The 20,331-nt window shown below is 44.3% G+C and overlaps 1 protein-coding gene across 2 annotated transcripts in view; it reads left to right on the plus strand.

Annotated features, from left to right (window-relative positions):
* sumf2 (sulfatase modifying factor 2) overlaps window positions 1–19,558 on the plus strand; it is an 81,371-nt gene extending 61,813 nt beyond the window's left edge. Inside the window, exons 7-9 of one of the 2 annotated variants that reach the window (XM_060847933.1) lie at window positions 94–178; window positions 1,369–1,534; window positions 19,313–19,511. In XM_060847933.1, the coding sequence (XP_060703916.1) occupies window positions 94–178; window positions 1,369–1,534; window positions 19,313–19,418 (357 nt within the window). In that variant the 3' untranslated portion in view covers window positions 19,419–19,511. Of the gene's footprint in view, window positions 1–93; window positions 179–1,368; window positions 1,535–19,312 lie in introns of both variants that reach the window. The other variant, XM_060847934.1, reaches the window with a different exon arrangement.
* The last annotated feature ends 773 nt before the right edge of the window (window positions 19,559–20,331 follow it).

Here is a 20,331-nt window from a genome sequence, read left to right on the forward strand (position 1 = left end):
AAATCTTCTCGAAACTCGCGAACAGTTTCATTTTATTTTAGACACATGTTCTCATTGACTTCTATGGTAAAATTTCTGGATATGTCTTTTCAGGGAAAGTTTCCAGATCGAGACATAGCAGAAGATGGTTATCATGGTGTATCTCCTGTAAATGCATTTCCACCACAGAATAACTATGGTAAGAATCTGTCACTGTGAACATGGTCTGCAACTCTCTGCAGCCCATCTCAATCATTTTATAAATAAACCCAGCCAAAGGCCAACTGTTTCTGCTACCTTACTCTCACTGTCATTCTCTCTGACATTTCTAAATCAGGATAAATGTGAGGTGATGCACTTGGCTAGAACAAACAAGGCAAGGGAACTCATGATGAGTGGTAGAATCCTGGGAAGCACTGAGGTTCAGAAGCATCCCAATCTGCATATACACTGGCCCCTTAAGGTATTAAGGACAGGATCAAGTGGCTAAGAAAATGTGAGATACTTGTTTTTATTAGCCGAGGCACAGAGTTTAACAGGAGGGAGGTTTTGCTGGAACTGTATAAAACGTTAGGCCAAGATTAGAGTACTGAGTGCAGTTCTGCAATCCGCGTTATAGGAGAAGCATGTGGTAGTCTTGGGCTGTGTGCAGAGAAGACTAAAGGTTCACACCTGGGCTGGAGAGTTTGTAATGAAGAGAGATTGGGGTTGTTTCCTTCAAACAGGGGAAATTGAATGGACATGATTGAAATGTATAAAAATGATGAAGGGCCATGATTGAATGACGGAGCAGATGTGATGGGCTGAATGGCCTAATTTCTGCTCCTATGTCTCATCGTCCTATAGTCAAACTCTCTGAATGAATAAAACAAACTGCTCAACTCTGAAATTTTAGGATGACACAAGGAGGCTGCTTTCCTGAACCATTGCAGTCCGTTGGTAGAACGGTCAATGACAGAGGATAAAGATGGAAGGTTTAAAGGAGATGAGAGGAAAAACCTTTTCACCCAGAGGGTGGTGGGAACTTGAACTCACTGCCTGTAAGATTGGTAAAGGCAGAAACCCTCATAAAATTTAAACAGTACGTTTTTGAGGCATACAGATCTGTGGGTCAAATGCTGGAAAATGAGATTCAAATATTTAGGTGGTTGTTTCTGGCTGGTGAAAAGTTGATGGGCCATAGAACGTTTTCTGTGCTGGAGGTCTCTGACTTCCTCTCATTCTCTCTCATTCCCCCCCCTGAATTTATTATTTATGTGCAGATACATTTGTAAGCTCACCAAGTACATTTAATGATTGTGAAAATACTCATTTTCTGGTTTATTGAAATACATATCTCTGCTTTTGAAAGTAACTTGTAGTTACAGTTTATTTATGCTTCTTGTTCAGGCCTGTGTGACATGCTGGGAAATGTATGGGAATGGACAGCCTCTGAATATTTTCCACAAGGCCTTCCTTTAAAGGCTGGTGCTCAGAAAATGTATGTCCTACGTGGCTCCTCCTGGATTGACAGTGCAGATGGATCATTCAATCACAAAGCACGGGTTACCAGCAGGTAGAACTCTGCATCCAGTATTGCAGTATTTCTCTGAACTCATTGATTTTGTACTTTTGGCCTTTATTGATCTCTTTTACGCCAACTCATCCAACCATAGAATAGAACAATAGACAATAAACAATAGGTGCAGGAGTAGGCTATTCTACCCTTTGAGTCTGCACCACCATTCATTATGATCATGGCTGATCATCCTCAATCAGTATCCTGTTCCTGCCTTATCTCCATAACCCTTGATTCCACTATCCTTGAAAACTCTATCCAACTCTTTCTTAAACTAATCCAGAGACTGGGCCTCCACTGCCTTCTGGGGCAGAGCATTCCACATACCCACCACTCTCTGGGTGAAGAGGTTTCTCCTCATCTCTGTCCTACATGGCCTACCCCTTATTTTTAAGCTGTGTCCTCTGGTTCGGGACTCGCCCATCAGCGGAAACATGTTTCCTGCCTCCAGAGTGTCCAATCCTTTAATAATCTTATATGTCTCAATCAGATCCCCTCTCAGTCGTCTAAACTCAAGTGTATACAAGCCCAGTCGCTCCAATCTTTCAACATAAGATAGTCCCACCATTCCAGGAATTGACCTCGTGAACCTACGCTGCACTCCCTCAATAGCCAGAATGTCGTTCCTCAAATTTGGAGACCAGAACTGCACATAATATTCCAGGTACGGTTTCACCAGGGCCCTGTACAGCTGCGGAAGAGACTCTTTGCTCCAATCCGCAGGAACTGAACCTGAATCTATTGAACTCAGGAAAATAATCACCAACACATCCACGATTTCTAGAGCCACCTCCTCCAGTACCCTGGGATGTAGACCATCAGGCCCAAGGACTTATCAGCCTTCAGACCTAACAGTCTCTCCAACACCAATTCCTGGCAAATATAAATTCCCTTCAGTTCAGGTCCTTCAGCCACTGTTACTTCAGGGAGATTGCTGGTGTCTTCCCCAGTGAACACAGATCTGAAGTACCAATTCAACTCTTCTGCCATTTCTTTGTTCCCTGTAATATATTCCCATGTTTCTGCCCAATTTTAGTCTTAACCATTTTTTTTCCCTTTCACATACCTAAAAAAAAGCTTTTACTATCCTCCTTTATATTTTTGGACAGTTTACCTTCGTACCTCATTTTTTCTCTGCATATTTCCTTCTTAGTAATCCTCTGTTGTTCTTTAAAAACTTCCTAGTCCTCTGTTTTCCCACTCATCTTTGCTATGTTATACATTTCCTCTTTTGACTTTATATGTTTCTTAACTTCCCTCGTCAGCCATGGCCACCCCTGCCTCCTCATAGGATCTTTCTTCCTTTTTGGAATGAACTGATTCTGCATTATACCCAGAAATATCTGCCATTGTTCCTCCACTGTCATCCCTGCTAAGGTATTGCACCATTGAACTTTGGCCAGTTCCTCCCTCATTGCTCCATAGTTACCTTTATTCAACAGAAATATTGCCACTACCGATTGTACCCTCTCCCTTTCAAATTGCAGATCGAAGCTTATTGTATTATGGTCACTACCTCCCATTGGCTCCTTCACTTCGAGGTCCCTGATCAATTCTGGTTCGTTGCACAATACCAGATCCAGAATTGCCTTCTCCCCGGTACGCTCCAGCACCAGCTGTTGTAAGAATCCAAGTCGGAGGCACTCCACAAAGTCTCTTTCTTGAGGTCCAATACCATCCTGATTCTCCCAGTCTACTTGCATGTTGAAATCCCCCATAGCAACTGTAGTAACATCTTTGCAACAGGCCAATTTCAGCTCCTTATTCAGCTTACACCCTACATCCATACTACTGTTTGGGGACCTGTGGATAACTCCCAAGAGGGTCTTTCTACCCTTAGAATTTCTAATCTCTATTCATACTGACTCTATATCCCTGATTCTAGGTCCCCCCGCGCAAGGGACTGAATATCATCCCTTACCACCAGGGCCACCCCACCCCCACTGCCCGTCAGTCTGTCCTTACGATAGCATGTATAGCCTTGAATATTCATTTCCTAGGCCCTGTCCACTTGAAGCCACGTCTCAGTTATCCCCACAATATTGTAGCTGCCAATTTCCAAAGAGCCTCAAGCTCATCCATCTTATTTCTAATACTTCGTGCATTCATATATAGTATTTTTAATTTGTTACTGCCCTCACCCTTCCTATCAACCACTATTTCACTCAACCTTACAGCGTGATCCCTTTTTGAGTTTTCTGCCTCATTGATACCGTTGTCTTTCTTGACTTCCCTTGTTCCAACTTTCCCTTCAATTTCCTTCTTAAACTTCCAGTTTGCCCCCCCCGGCTACTTAGTTTAAACGGAGCTGTGTTGCAGTAGCAAACCTGCCTGCCAGAATGCTGATCCCCAACCTATTAAGGTGCAAATCATCTCTTTTGTATAATTTAAGCTTACCACAAAACATGCTCCAGTGATCCAAGAATTTAAATCCTTGCTTCCTGCACCAGTTCCCCAGCCACACATTCAAGTCCATTATCTCCCTGTTCCTGGCCTCTCCAGCCCGAGGAACTGGAAGCAAACCGGAGATAACCACTCTGGACGTCCTGCTTTTCAACCTTCTTCCTAGTTGTCCGAAGTCCCGCTGTAGTATGTTCCTCCTCCTCTTCCTGACATCATTTTGCCGACATGTATCACCACCTCTGGCTCTTCACCCTCGTCCTTGAGGATTTCCTGCACTCTGTCTGCAATGTCCTTAATCCTGGCACCAGGAAAGCAACACACCATCCTTAAATCCCGCCTGTTGCCACAGAAACCCCATTCAGTTCCTCTCACTATGGAGTCCCCAATTACCACGGCTCTGTGCGATGTCTGACTCCTCGGCTCTGCCTCCACGCCAACTTTTGATTGACAGACCTGACTGCCTCGCAGACTGGCAGTGTCATCTGTCTCTACTGTTTCCAAAAGATTCAACTTGTTCCTGACAGGTACTTTCCCTGCGGTCTCTTGCATCTGTCTCTTCTCTGCCATTCGGTCTGTCAAGTGATGGTCTTTTCAAAACTGGACTGGAATTCCAGCCCTAATGGCACTGCGAGTTTACCTACAGGGCGTGGCCTACAGTGATACAAGAAAGCAGCCACTTTCACTCCCACCTTCTCAAGGGCAAGTGGCCCAGCGAGGGAAGCCCACATTCCCTGATCAAATTTAAAAAACTAAATCTGTGCCCTCTGATCTTAACCTTTCTGCCTCTGGAGATTTGTGCCCTTAAATATCAGCTCTCAGTATCTGCAACCACTTCAGTATTTTGCCTTCTGGTTCTCTATTGCCTCTCCTCATTACTCCTACCAAATTTATCGATTCACACTTCTCTACTAAAATGTAGCTGCTATATGCTCTGTCAATTCCACCAGCCTGTCTCAGCTTGCTGGAAGCTCATTGCTATCCTTCTCACTGATCACAATACTTCCAAATTTTTGTGTCATTCTAAAATTTCAGAATTGAGCAGTTCATTTTATTCATTCACAGGATTTGACTATAGGACCACAAGACATAGGAGCAGAAATTAGGCCATTCCGCCCATTGAGTCTGCTCCACCATTCAATTATGGCTGATTAGTTTCTCAACCCCGTTTTCCTGCTTTCTACCTGTAACCTTTGATCTCCTGTCTATCTCAGTCTTAAATATACTCAATGACCTGGCCTCCATAGTCTTCTGTTGCAATGAATTCCATAGATCTGTCACACTCTGGCTGATGAAGTTTCTCCTTCTCTCTGTTCTTAAAGGTCTTTCCTTTAAGGCTGTGCCGTCGGATCCTAGTCTCTCCTACCAATGGAAGCATCTTCCCAACATCCACTCTGTCCAGGCCATTCAGTATTCTCTAAATTTCAATTAGATCTACCCTCATCCTTGTCAACTCCATCGAGTATAGACCCAGAATTGTCAAATGTTTCTCATATGTTAACCTGTTCATTCTTGGGATCATTCTCATTTGCTTTCCTAACGACTGACTCAACCCACAAGTTTACATTGAGAGAATCCTGGACTAGAACTCCCAAGTTTCCTGGCACTTTCAGACTTCTGAATTTTCTCCCCATTTAGAAAATAGTCTATGCCTCTATTCTTCTGACCAAAATGCATGACCTCACATTTTCCCACATTGTACTACTTTGCCCACTCTCCTAACCTGTCCAAATCCTTTTGCAGCCTCCTCACCCTCTCAATGCTACCTGTCCCTCTAACTATCTTTATATTGTTTGCAAACATAGTCAGAATGCCTTCAGTTCCTTCATCTAGATCGTTAATGTTTAAAGTAAAAATTGTGCTCCCAGCACTGACCCTTATGGCACACCACTTGTCACCGGCTGCTATCCTGAAAAGGACCCTTTTATCACCACTCTCTGCTTTCTGTCAGACAGCCAAACTTCTATTCATGCTAGTATCTTGCCTGTTAATATCATGGGCTTTATCTTACTCCGTCACCTCCTGTGCAGCACCTTGTCAAAGGCCTACTTGAAGTCCAGGTAGATAAAAATCCATTGGCTCTCCTTGGTCTAACCTGCCCATACATTCTCCCCGTGTCTGTGTGGGTTTCCTCCGAGTGCTCCAGTTTCCTCCCACAGTCCAAAGATGTGCGGGTCAGGTGAATTGGCCATGCTAAATTGCCCGTAGTGTTAGGTAAGGGGTAAATGTAGGGGTATGGGTGGTATGCACTTCGGTGGGTTGGTGTGGACTTGTTGGGCCGAAGAACCTGTTTCCACACTGTAAGTAATCTAAGTAATTACTTCCTCAAAGAATTCTAGCAGATTTGTTAGGCGTCACCTCCCCTTGATGAAACCATGCTGACTTTGCCCTGTTTTACCTTACACTTCCAAGTATTCAGAAATCTCATCCTTCACAGTGGATTCCAGTATCCTACCCGTGACTGAGGTTAGGCTAGTCGGTTTGTAATCATCTAACTTCTGCCTTACTCCCTTTTGAAACATGTCATGTTAGCGATTTTCCAGTCCTCTGGGACACTCCCTGATTCTAGCAATTCCTGAAAGATCACCACTAACGCCTCCACTATCTCTTCAGCTATCTGTCTTAGAACTCTGGGGCATAGCCCATCTGGTCCAGGTGATTTATCCACCTTCAGGCCATTCAGTTTTTCTAACACCTCCTCAATGATGGCCACCAAACTCAGCTCGGCCCCCTCACTCGTGAATCTTTGGGATATTACTTGTCTCTTCCACCATGAAGACTGACGCAAAGTAATTATTCAGATCCTCATTCCATTTCCCCAGTGCTAAGTCTCCAGTGACATTTTTCAGTGGCCCAGTGTCCACGTTTGCCTCTCTTTTTTTTCTTTTATTTATCTAAAGAAACTCTCACAGTCTTCCTTTACATTATTGGCAAGGTTACCTTCATTTAATATCCCTCCTTATTTCTTTTCTCGTTCCCCTCTGGTCTTTGTAAGCTTCCCAATCCTCTGGTTTCCCCCCACTGTCCTTCACTACATTATATGCTTTCTGTTTTGCTTTTATGCTGTCCCTGACTTCTCTGGTCAGCCACGGTTGCCCCATCCTCCCTGTACCATGCTGCTTTTCTTTCTGGATGAATCTCTGCTGTGTCTCCTGAATTACTTCCAGAAACTCCTGCCACTGTTGTTCCATTCTTTCCTGCTAGGCCCTTGCCCCAGTGAATTCGACCCACCACCTCCCTCATGCCTTAATTGAGCCGTAATACCGTCGACCCTGATTCTATCTTCTCTCTCTCAAATTGCAGAGTACATTCAAACACATTATAATCACTGCCTCCTAAGGGTTCCTTCATCTTAAGCTCCCTTATCAAGTCTGTCTCATTGCACACTAAATCCAGTAATGCCTGTTCCCTAGTGGGCTCCTCCGCAAGATGCTCCAAAAAGCCATCTTGTACACGTTCCACAAATTCCTTTTCTTGCAATCCACTACCAACCTGATTTTCCCAGTCCACTTCCATATTGAAATTCCCCCATGATCACTGCAACTTTGCCTTTCCTGCAACACCTTTTCTATCTCCGGGTGTATCTTGCGCTCCAGCTCCTGATTACTGTTCAGAGGCCTATACATGACTCCAACTATGATTTTTTTTTAGCTTTTGCGGTTCCTCAATTCTACCCACACAGATTCTACACCACCTACACTATCCCTTCCGGTCCTACCTTGATACTGGATTAGAGTAGTGCTGGAAAAGCACAGCAGGTCAGATAGCATCCGAGGAGCAGGAAAATCGATGTTTTGGGCAAAAGCCCTTCATCAGGAATGAGGCAGGGAGCCTCCGGAGTGGAGAGATAAATAGGGGGTGGGGCTGGAGAGAAGGTAGCTGAGAGTGCAGTAGATAGAGATGGGGATGAAGGTGATAGGTCGGAGAGGAGGGTGGAGCGGATAGGTGGGAAGGAAGGTTCGATTTTCCTGCTCTTCGAATACTACCTGACCTGCTGTGCATTTCCAGCACCACTATAATGTAGATTCTGATCTCCAGCATCTGCAGTCCTCACTTTCACCTACCTCGATCCTGTCCTATCCCCCCGGTCCTACCTCAATCCTGCCCTATCCCCCAGGTCCTACCTCAATCCTGCCCTATCCCCCCGGTCCTACCTCAATCCTGCCCTATCCCCCAGGTCCTACCTCAATCCTGCCCTATCCCCCCGGTCCTACCGCGATCTTGTCCTATTCCCCCCGCCCCGGTCCTACCTTGATCCTGTCCTATGCCCCCCCCCGGTCCAGTAACTCCCCACGTTCGGGACACCACCCACCCCCTCCACCATCTCCAAGAATTCAGTTTCCCTGGCCTCCAATGCCTCATCTTAACCATGGAATCCAATCCTTCGCCCTTAATCCACCATGACCAGGGCTTCCAAGCCCTCTGTTTCTTCCTCTCCCACCGTCCCCAACAGTACCCTTCCACTAACATTCTCATTCATTTTGCTGAACTGGTCCTCACCCTCAACAGTTTCTCCTTCCAATCCTCCCATTTCCTCCAGATGAAAGGGAAAGCCATGGGCACCTGTATGGGCCCCAGCTATGCCTGTCTCTTTGTTGGTTGCGTAGAACAGTCCATCTTCCGTAGTTACACCAGCACCACTCCCCACCTCTTCCTCCGCTACATTGATGACTGCATCGGCGCCACCTTGTGCTCCCACAAGGAGGTTGAACAGTTCATCAACTTCACCAACACATTCCACCCTGACCTTAAATTCACCTGGACCATCTCTGACACCTCCATCCCCTTCCTAGGCCCCTCCATCTCCATCCACAAGGACAGACTCAGCACTGACATTTTCTACAAACCCACCGACTCCCACAGCTACATGGATTACACCTCCTCCCACCCTACCTCTGCAAAAATGCCATCCTGTATTCCCAATTCCTCCGCCTCTGCCGCATCTGCTCCCAGGAGGACCAGTTCCACCACAGAACACTCCAGATAGCCGCCTCCTTTAAAGACTGTAATTTCCCCTTCACCCTCAAACCCCACCCCTCCAACAACAAGGACAGAGCCCTGTCACCCCTGACCTGGTCCTCCCCTTCCACCCCACCAACCTCCGCATAAATCGCATCGTCAGCCAACATTTCCGCTACCTATAAATTGACCCCACCACTAGGGATACATTTCCCTCCCCACCCCTATCTGCTTTCCGCAAAGACCATTCCCTCTGTGACTACCTGGTCAGATCCATGCAACCCACCCTCCCCTCCGGGCACCTTCCCCTGCCACCGCAGGAATTGCAAAACCTGGGCCGACACCTTTCCCCTTACTTCCCTCCAAGGCCCCAAAGGAGCCTTCCACATCCATCAAAGTTTCCCCTACACTTCCATACATTTCGTTTATTGTATCTGTTGCTGCCGATGCGGTCTCCTCTGGATTGGGGAGACTGGACGCCTTCTTGCAGAGCACTTTAGAGAACATCTTCGGGATACCCATACCAATCAACCCCACTGCCCTATGGCTGAACACTTCAACTCCCCCTCCCACTCTGCCGAGTTAAAAATCACACAACACCAGGTTATAGTCCAACAGGTTTAATTGGAAACACACTAGCTTTCGATTAAACCTGTTGGACTATATTGTTATGTGATTTTTAACTTTGTACACCCCAGTCCAACACCAGCATCTCCAAGTCACTCTGCCGAGGACATGGAGGAAGAACGCCTTATCTTCCGCCTTGGGACCCTTCAACCCCACGGCATCAATGTGGACTTCACCGGTTTCCTCATTCCTCCACCCCCCCACCTTACCCCAGTTCCAACTTGTCAGTTCAGCACTGTCCTCATGACCTGTCCCATCTGTCAATCGTCCTTCCCAGCTATCCACTTCACCCATCACATTTACCCCCACCTCCATCCACCTATTACAGTCTCAGCTACCTTCTCCCCTCCTATTTACCTCTCCACCCCCAAGGCTGTCACCTTCATTCCCGATGAAGGGCTCCGGCCCTAAATACCGATTTTCCTGCTCCTCGGATGCTGCCTGATCTGTTGTCCTTTTCCAGCAACACATTCTCAATTCTGATCTCCAGCATTTGCAGACCTTACTGTCTTCTACACCATTTGACCCCACTTCATTTCTTACTATTGATTTAATTTCAATTTTTTACTAATACCAACACACCCACTCTGCCTATCTTTTCATTCGGAAATATATCCTTGAATATTCAGCTCCCAGTTCTGATCCTCATGCAGGAGGAAATTACAGTCTTACCTGCCAATTTTGATCCGCGCCATATGCTCATTTCCCTTATTCCTTATACTGCGTGCATTTAGATATAACACCTTCAGTTCTGTATTAAGTGTCCCTCCTCTCATTGTCATTCATCTGTCCAGTGTGCTTGAAGTTTGATTGCTAAATCCATCCATACACTCTGTCCTATTTGTGTCTGTGCTGCAGATTTTAATAATCACTCCTGAATTCTGCATTCTTATCACCTCTTTTAATTCAGGTTTTCTAATTTGCCCTGTAACTGAACCCCCCAATTTAGTTTAAGTCCTGTGTACACCCCTAATTATGCAATTCAGTAGACTCTGATCCCAGCATGGTTCAGATGAAGACTGTCCCATTGGACCAGGTCCCTTGAGTGTCCCTGGCTCAGACAGTGTTTATTTCTAATCCCTAATTGTCCAGAGTCAGTAACATAATGGCCAAACCAGATGAGGATGACAGTTTCCTTCCCTCAAAGACATTAGCGAATAATTTGTGTTTTACCAAAGAATCGACAATGGTTTTGTGGACAACATTAGACTCTTCATTTTAGATTGTTAATTGAATTCAAATTCCATCAACTTTCATACTGTGATGAATTAGTAGATGATGATGACGACACCTTAACATATATGCATTGGATAACTAGCCATTCGCAATCCCTATGAACATTCCACTCACCAGATGGTTGCAGCAGTATTGCTGCAGAATCTCTGTTATAAGGCAAAACGGTAGAAATTAAAATCAAACTAAACTTCAGCTAACACTTCCTTTGAGTTTGGGCAGAGCTGGAGTATTGCATCCAATTCTGTGAAATGCACATGTGGAAAAAGTGAAGACAGGTGAGCACACCAGATCATCAGAGGGTTAGATAGGGTAGACAGGGAGAGCCTTTTTCCTCTGATGGCGATGGTTAGCTCGAGGGGACATAGCTTTAAATTGAGGGGTGATAGATATAGGACAGGTGTCAAAGGTAGTTTCTTTACTCAGAGAGTAGGAGGGGCGTAGAACACACTGCCTGCAGCAGTAGCAGACTCGTAGGTATTTAAATGGGCATTGGATATGGATATGGATGAAAATGGAATAGTGTAAGTTAGATGGGCTTCAGATCGATTTCACAGTTCGGCACGACGAGGGCGGAAGGGTCTGCACTGCGCTGGAATGTTGTATGAGAGAGTGCAGAAAACATTCACAAGAATGGTTCCATGGATGTGGGTCTTCAGTTTAGGGGAGAGTTTTCAGATGTTAAGACGTATTTTCTTTCAAGTAAAGAGAATTGAGAGATTTACAAGAGGTGTTTAAACTTCAGAGGTGTCTAGGATAAAACTGTTCCCATTGTGTAGGACCTCGTTTGGTATAAGCAGTCGCACATTATTCATTCTGTACCTCAACAATGCCTTCACCCTCTTAATGCTCTTCTTAAATTTAAATGTGACTTATGGAATTCTTTGTATTATTTGCTGCCAGACCCGTCTTGTATCTTCTCTGGGACAATGATTTATTTTTCATTTTATTTTGAGCTTCTGGTACATTTCTTTTTAAAATAACCCTTGGTGATAATTCCATCAATACGGACATCTTCCAGTGCCTTAGCAAATGTGTGCCTATTTGAAGAGTGTGATTGATTGTTAAGCATGGGGGCAGTAATGACAGTGTGTGACAAGCCAGAGTCAAGAGCCATAGGTAGAATTTACTTTCCTGAATACGTAGAGTGTACTGCTGGTTGAAATGTGGTACCTCAGCTCAAGCAACACTAATTAACACAGGAACTAGCTGCGTGCGTGACTCAGCTGATTTGTGTATTTACGTTTTTAGAGTCAAAGAGTCCTACAGCACGGAGACAGGCCTTTTGACCCAAACTGGTCCATGCCGACCAGAATGTCAATCTACACTAACCCCATTTCCCTGCATTTGATCCATTTTCTTCTAAATCTTTCCAATCCAGGTATTTGTCCAAATGCCTTTTAAATGTTGTTAATGTACCCACCTCAACCACATCCACTGGCAGCTCATTCCATGTCCATACCACCCTCTGTGTAAAAACAAAAGTTGCCCCTCAGGTTCCCTTTTATTCTTTCCCCTCTAACTGTAAATTGATGCCCTCTTGTCCTCGATTCCCCAACGCTGGGAAAAGGACTGAGTGCATTCGCCTTATCCATGCCTCTCATGATCTTATACACCTCTGTAAGGTCACCCCTCAGTCTCCTAAGCTCTAAAGAAAAAAAGTCCTAGCTTGTCCAACCTCTCCCTATAACTCAGACCCTTGGGTCCTGGCAACATCCTCGTAAATTTCTTCTGCACTCTTTCTAGTTTAATAACATCCTTTTTATAATCAGGTGACCAAAACTCAACACAGTACTCCCAAGTGCGGACTCACCAATGTCCTGTGTAACTACAGCATAACTTCCCAACTTCTATACTCAATGCCCTGACTAATGAAAGCCACTGTGCCAAAAGCCTTCTTCACTGCCCTGTCTACCTGGGACTCCACTTTCAGAGAACCATGCACCTGAACTCCAAGGTCCCTCTGTTCCACTACACTCCTTAAGGCCCTTCCATTCACCATGAAACTCCTACCTTAATTTGACTTTCCAAAATGGCAGACCTCACACTTATCTATGATAAACTCCATCTACCACTTCTCATCCCACTTCCCAGCTGATCAAGGTCCGGCAGCAATTTCCATTAACTTCATCAATTGATGCTGACCTATTTGCAGGTATTCCTGGGATTTAGTTGGCATTTAATGTCTGTCCTAAATGCCCTTGAGAAAGTGCTGGTGATAGAAGTTGGAGAGTTGCTTTAGTGTTTCTTGGAGATGGAACACATCTGTTCCCACAGGATGCTGCTGGATAAAGAATGTCAATGTTGAAGGTGGAGTATTGGAGGTCAGCCAAATGGGCTGCATTGACCTCAGTGGTGTCAAGCTTCATGAGTGTTCTTGAAGGCCGCACTTTTCCACACATGTGGAGAATATTCGAATAACTCCCGCTTTGCGTCTTTTAATGATCTCAGAAGTAGTCATTTTTACACAACCTTACTTGGGTAGTGCACTGGAAATAACAGTCAGAGAGTCATCCTGAATGTTATGGACAGAGGGAAAGGCAGTTCACTGGCTCTTGTTTGCAGAGTTGCAGAGATGATTCTTGTGTTGATCAGAATGCAGTTTCTCAATCTTCCTTCTCCAGATCTTTCACTGGTTTGCAGGAGGTTACAGTGACTGATCTCTGAGTTATTAATTAAAAGTCCCAGCCTACAACAAATGAAGACAGAATAATCTGGTTTACTTCAGGCTTAGTTTTTTTAAAACTACTGCAGAGAACAGATAGCTTCTGTGCTCATGGAGATCTTATAGCTTCTCGTGTTCACAGCCTGAAGCTTTTTGGCTGCCTGAGAGCCAATTGCATAATTGTTGGCAGACAACAGGCTTTTGTCATTGATCTATGGAGTAGTGACCAGTTATCAATCAGGAACTTGTTGCCTGCTGCATCTGCATTTGTCTGCACCCTTGGCAGCAGCTTATCTACATTTGCTCCCTCTGCTTGAACCAACAGTTGTGTAAAGAGTACTTACAATGAGTATAATGTTATTTGATTTCAAAAACACACCGTAATCCTTTGCCTGTCATTGGTTTTATAACAGTTCTTCTTCCATTTCAGTCCACAATCAAATAACAGAAAAATTAAAAGACCTGGACTTTACAGCAACATAATTTTATAGACTAATCTGATCTAATTTCCTAGCTATAGCCATGAAGTCCTGCTAGTTTATTTCTCTCAAGTGCCAATTCAATTTCCTTCTGAAATCATTCATTGTCCTCACTTATAGCACCCTCCTGGGTAAGTCATTGTCAATTAATCTCCCCTTTATCTCTTTTCCCAAAACCCTAAACCAGTATCCTTTCATCCTGTGTCAACAACGAATGCAAACAGATTTTCTCACCTGTGCACCTCCATATGTTTGCCCTTCAGTTTTCTTTGCTACAAGGAGAAAAATTCCAGCTTTAGGAAAGTAAACTTGTTCCTAAAGTCTAGAACATATCCTCTGCAGCCTTTCAAGAAATCTCACCGTCCTTTCTAAAGTGTCATGACTAGGTACTAGGAGTATTGGGTTTAATCGTCCAAATTGTCTGGAAAGATCCTATTAGACAGGAAAATAACAAATATAACTCCTGTATTCAAGAAGTGGTTGGAAACGAAAAGCGGGAACCAATAGGTTAGCTAACTGATGGACAAAATTCTGCAATCTATTTAATCTATGAGGGGAGGGGATGGCCTGGTTGTATTATCGCTCGACTGTTAATCTGGAAACTCAACTAATGTTCTGGGAGCCAGGTTCGGGTCCTGCCACGACAGATGGTGGAATTTGAATTCAACAAAAGATGTGTCTGAAATTAAGAATCTACTAAAGACTATGAAACCATTGTTAATTGTCAGAAAAATCCCTCCAGCTTACTAATGTCCTTCAGGAAAGGATATCTGCCTATCTCAACTGGTCTGGTCTATCCGCAACCCTAGACAGTCATGTGGTTGACTCTCGACTGCCCTCTGAAATTGCCGAGCAAGCCACTTGATTGATACAGTTGTTATGAAGTCTCAAGAAAGAAGTGAACCCCTTCGCATCAACCTATGCACCAGAATAGCCAACAGCAGAAACATCCCTCTCAATCCTGCAAAGTCCTCCTCACTTATATCTGGGGTTTAGTGATAAAATTGGAAATGCTGTAGTAAAGACTAGTCAAACAACAGCCTGACCTAGTCAAACCTGACAGATCATGTCCCAGACACCTCCACCAACATCAGAGATGGCAGCACAGTGGTGTACAGTCGGAAGGAATTGCCCTTAACAATTGACTCCAGACCCCATGAAGTCTTGTGCCTTCTGGTTAAACATGGACAAGGAAATCTATTGCTGGTTACCACATACTCTATTACACTGATGAATCAGTGCTCCTCCATGATGAACAACACCTGGACAAAATGTAATCTGGCTGGGGAACTTTAATGCCCCTCCCAAGAGTGGCTTGACACTAACACTACTGATCAAGTTGATCAGTGTCCAAAAGGACATAGCTGCTCGACTGAGCCTGCAGCAAATGGTAAGGGAACCATCAAGAGAGAAAAACATACTTGACCTCATCCTTACCAGTCTGCAATGCTGCAGATACATCTGTTCATGATAGTAATGGTAAGAGTGACCACTGCACAGGAGAAAAAAAATCCAACTTCACATTGAGAATACCCTCCATCGTGTTGGAACTATCACCGTGCTAAATGGGTCAGACTTTGAATAGATCTTGCAACTCGAGTCTGGACATCCATAAGATGCTGAGAGCCATCAACGCTCCAGGCAAAACAGCCCCAGCCTGTTCAACCTCTCCCTGCAACTCAAATCATTCAACCCTAGCAACATCTTTCTAAGTCTTTTCTGAACCCTTGTAAGTTTCACAACATCCTTCCTGTAGGAATTGCACACAATATTCTAAAAGTGGCCTAACCAATGTCCTGTACAGCTATAACATGCCCTCCCAACTTCTATACTCAATGATCTGACCAATAAAGGAAAGCATGCCAAACACCTTCTTCACTCTATTTTCAAGGAACTATGAACCTGCAGTCCAAGGTCTCTTGTTCAGCCACACTCCCCAGGACCTTATCATTAAGATAAGTTGGGGCAGCACGGTGGCTCATTGGTTAGCCGTGCTGCCTTCACAGCACCGAGGACCTGGGCAACTGTCTGTGTGGAGTTTGCACATTCACCCCATGTCTACGTGGGTTTCCTCCCACAATCAAAGATGTGCAGGTTAGTTGAATTGGCCATGCTAAATCGCCCATAGCGTTCAGGGATGCACCTGACTAGGTGCATTAGTCAGGGATAAATGTAGAGTAATGGGGTAGGGGAATGGATCAGTGTGGGCTTGTTGGGCTGAGGGACTCGTTTCCACACGAATTCTATGAAAGTCCCGCTCTTATTTGCCTTTCAAAAATGCAGCATCTCCGATTTATCTAAATTAAACTTCATCTGTCACTCCTTGGCCCATTGGCCCATCTGATCAAGATCCTGTTTTACTCTAAGTTAACCTTCTTCACTTTCCACTACACCTCCAATTTTGGTGTCATCTGCAAACTTACTATCACTCCTATGTTCACATCCAAATCATTTATGCAAATAACAAAAAGTAGTGGACCCAGCACCAATCCACGTGGCACATCAGTGGTCACAGGCCTCTCGTCTGAAGAGCAATCTTCCACAACCACCTTCAAGTGGCCTTCTACCTTTGATCCAGTTCTATACCCAATTAGTTAGCTCTCCCTGTATTCCATGTGATCTGACTTTGCTAACCAGTTTATCATGAGGGACCTTGTACAATGCTTTACTAAGTCCATATAGGTCATGTCCGCCACTCTGCCCTCATCAATCCTCTTTGGTATTTCTTCAAAAACTCAATCAAGTTAGCGAGACATGATTTCCCACACAAAGCCATGTTGACTATCCCTAATCAGTCCTTGCCTATCCAAACACATGTACATCCTGTCCCTACCCCATTACTCTACATTTTCCGTCCAACAGCTTGCCCACCACCAATGTCAGGCTCAGTGGTCTTTGGTTCCCTCGTTTTTCCTTATCACTTTTCTTAAATAGTGGCACCATGTAAGCCAATCTCCAGACTTATGGCACCTCATCTCTGACCACTAATGATCCAGATATTTCAGCAAGGGGCTGAACAATCAATTCTCTAGCTTCCCATAGAGTTCTAGGGTACAACTGATCAGGTCCTGGGAATTTATCTACCTTTTTGCATTTCAAGACATCCAGCACTTCCTCCTCTGTAATATGGACATTTTCAAGATGTCACCATCTGTTTCCCTGCATTCTATATCTTCCATGCTCCTTTTCACAGTAAACACTCATGTGCAAAATACTCATTTAGTATTTTCTACATCTCCTGTGGTTCCACACACAGGCTGCCTTACTGATCTTTACGGGACATTGGTTAGGCCACTGTTGAAATATTGTGTGCAATTCTGGTCTCCTTCCTATCGGAAGGATGTTGTGAAATTTGAAAGGGTTCAGAAAAGATTTACAAGGGTGTTGCCAGGGTTGGAGGATTTAAGCTATAGGGAGAGGCTCAACAGGCTGTGGCTGTTTTCCCTGGAGCATCGGAGGCTGAGGGGTAACCTAATAGAGGTTTAAAAAATTATAAGGGACATGGATAGGATAAATAGACAAAGTCTTTTCCCGGGGGTGGGGAAGCCCAGAACTAGAGGACATAGGTTGAGGGTAAGAGGAGAAAGATATAAAAGAGACCTAAGGGGCAACTTTTTCACGCAGAGGGTGGTACGTGTATGGAACGAACTGCCAGAGGAAGTGGTAGAGGCTGGTACAATTGCAACATTTAAGAGGCATTTGGATGGGTATATGAATCGAAAGAGTTTGGAGGGATATGGGCCTGGTGCTGGCAGATGGGACTAGATTGGGTTGGGATATCTGGTCGGCATGGACAGGTTGGACAGAAGGGTCTGTTTCCATGCTGTACATCTCTGACTCTGACTCTATTTGCCAAAGCTATCTCATCTCCCCTTTTTGCCCTCCTGATTTCCCTTTTAAGTATATTCCTACTGTGTTTATACTCTAAGGATTCATTCGATCTCTGCTGTCTATACTTCTTTTTCTTGACCAAAACCTTAATTTCTCTCCTCATCCAGCATTGCCTACACTTACCAGCCTTCCCTTTCACTCGAACAGGAACACATTATCTCTGGACTCTTGTTATCTCATTTTTGAAGGTTTTGCATTGTCCAGCTGTCCCTTTACCTGCGAACAATCGCATGCCATCAAATTTTGAAAGTTCTTGCCTCGTACCATTAAAATTAGGAGTACCTGAAGGAAACCCGTATAGGCATGGAAATTGAGCAAACTCCACTCGGACAGTTGCCAGAGGATGGAATTAAACCTAGCCCCCTCATGCAGAAGCGCTAACCACTGAGCCACTGTGCTGCCATTATTCTGTTCTGGATGTTGATCTAGGGATAAATGTTGTTGAGATGGAGCGTAATTATTCTGTTTTTCTCCTCGTACTCTGAGTTGGATAAATAGACTGAGATTTGAACCCTCAACCATATGACCTAGGCACCTTCTTCCTGATTTTGTCTCTTTACCTGCACAGATGGCTTCCTGTACTGAAGGCACATTTTAATCAGGCAAGCAATTCCACAGCATATCTACTTACTTTCATAAACATCGCATGTACTTGCATTTACTACCTCAGTAGGAATGGAGACTGAGTTTCTGGTGAGGCTCCCCTGCAGCTTCCTCAGTGTCATTGATCCCCCAGTCATGAACCAGACACTTCTCAGCACATGCCCACCCTGCAGAAGTCACTGAGTGGCCCAATCCTGGAGAGGAAACCTGTTGCTGGAAGCTGGAATTGTCAGACTCATCAGTGTTGCACACTGAGTGACAGCACCATTCACCAATCCGATGCAGGGAATTGCCCCTCCCCTGCTTAACCCAATTGAGTGTCTAGTATCAGGAATTAAGATGGCACTGCCTTCCGATGTGGCATACTTCTCACCTTGATGCAGCACTCCTGTTGAAAATCAGTGACATTGAGGATAGAGAGGGTGTGTTTCCTCCTTCCCACTTCCTGCACCTACACCACCACATCATCATCTGAGAAGGTTGCCAGCTATTTCTCAGCTCCAACATTTTCTGTGGCAAGTACCATAAACATCCTTCCAGTTAGATGTACCACCCCTTAAAAATATACTAGCTGTCTCTCTGTAGCGCTGTCTTTCTGGTAACCCCCTGGCATAGCGAGTCAATAATTAGCATGAGAGCAGCATTTGACATACTAAGTGTTTTGTGCAGCATTATATGTGCAGCAGCCTGTAAGGTATCTTACTTTGTGTTAAACGTTGTATATGCAGCCTCAGTGAAGAATTTAAAGATACCAAGCATTGCAAAAAACTGCTGACAGAGAACAAGAAAACAGTGATGTGCTGTCCTGTCAACACATACAAGTTGATGACAGTCAGTAACTAAGTGTGATTGTGACCTAAACATATATCAAAAATAAGGAAAAGTATCAGAAAGCTAATTTGCTGTGTTTCTTTCTAGGATGGGGAACACGCCTGACTCAGCTTCTGATAACTTGGGCTTTCGATGTGCTACAAGCAAGGCTTCATCTCCGAAACAAAATACAAAAGTTCAAACGGAGCTCTAAATGTCATTTGAAAAACAGCAATAGTTTTGAAGAATGTACAGCATGATCCATGGATCAGAATAATTAAGCAGATTGTTTGCTTCTTTTAAATTGCCATTAACTCTTTTATAATGTGAAGTAGATTAAAGTTGAAAATCATCTCTAAATGGAGCTTTTATATTTTGTTGGGTTATACATGTTTTAATGTTTAGGAAATGTAACGTTAGATTAAAAAGTAAGTTCATGACAATCTGAAAGATCATAAAAACATAGATAATGAAATCAGGAGGTGGCCATTCATCCCTGGAAACCTGTTCTGCCATTTACTCCTGTTGGATGCCTGTTCCTGCTCCCCCCCCACCCATCCTTTGGTTCCTTTAGCTATATCCAACTTCTTCAGAGTTATTTAGTCACACAGCTCAAAAACAGACCTTTTAGTCCAACCAGTCCATGCTGACCATATTCCCAAACTAAACTCGTTCCACCTGCCTGCTCTTGGCCCCTATCCCTCCTAACATTTCCTGTTCTTGAACTTTTCCATGTCTTTTAATTGTAACCATACCTGCAGCCACCGTTTTCTCTGGCAGTTCATTCCACAAACTAACTGTGTAACAGAAAAAGTTGCCCCTCATATTTTCTTCAAATCTTTTACCTCTCACCTTAAAAATATGCACCCCCCACCCTCGGGGGAAAAAAACCCTTGTCATTTATCTGTGCCCCTAAGGATTTTATAAACTCCAATAAGATTACCCCTCAACATCCTACACTCCAGTGAAAACTGTTCCAGTCTATTTTCATATCTCAAACTCTCTTCCCAGCAACATCCTGGTAAATCTTTTCTGAACCACCCCCAATTTAATAATTTCCTTCCTAGACCAGACTGCCCAGAATATTCCAATGTCTTGTACAACCTCAACATGACATCCCTACTCCT

Source organism: Hemiscyllium ocellatum, chromosome 31, assembly GCF_020745735.1.
Source record: "Hemiscyllium ocellatum isolate sHemOce1 chromosome 31, sHemOce1.pat.X.cur, whole genome shotgun sequence".
NCBI lineage: Eukaryota > Metazoa > Chordata > Chondrichthyes > Orectolobiformes > Hemiscylliidae > Hemiscyllium > Hemiscyllium ocellatum.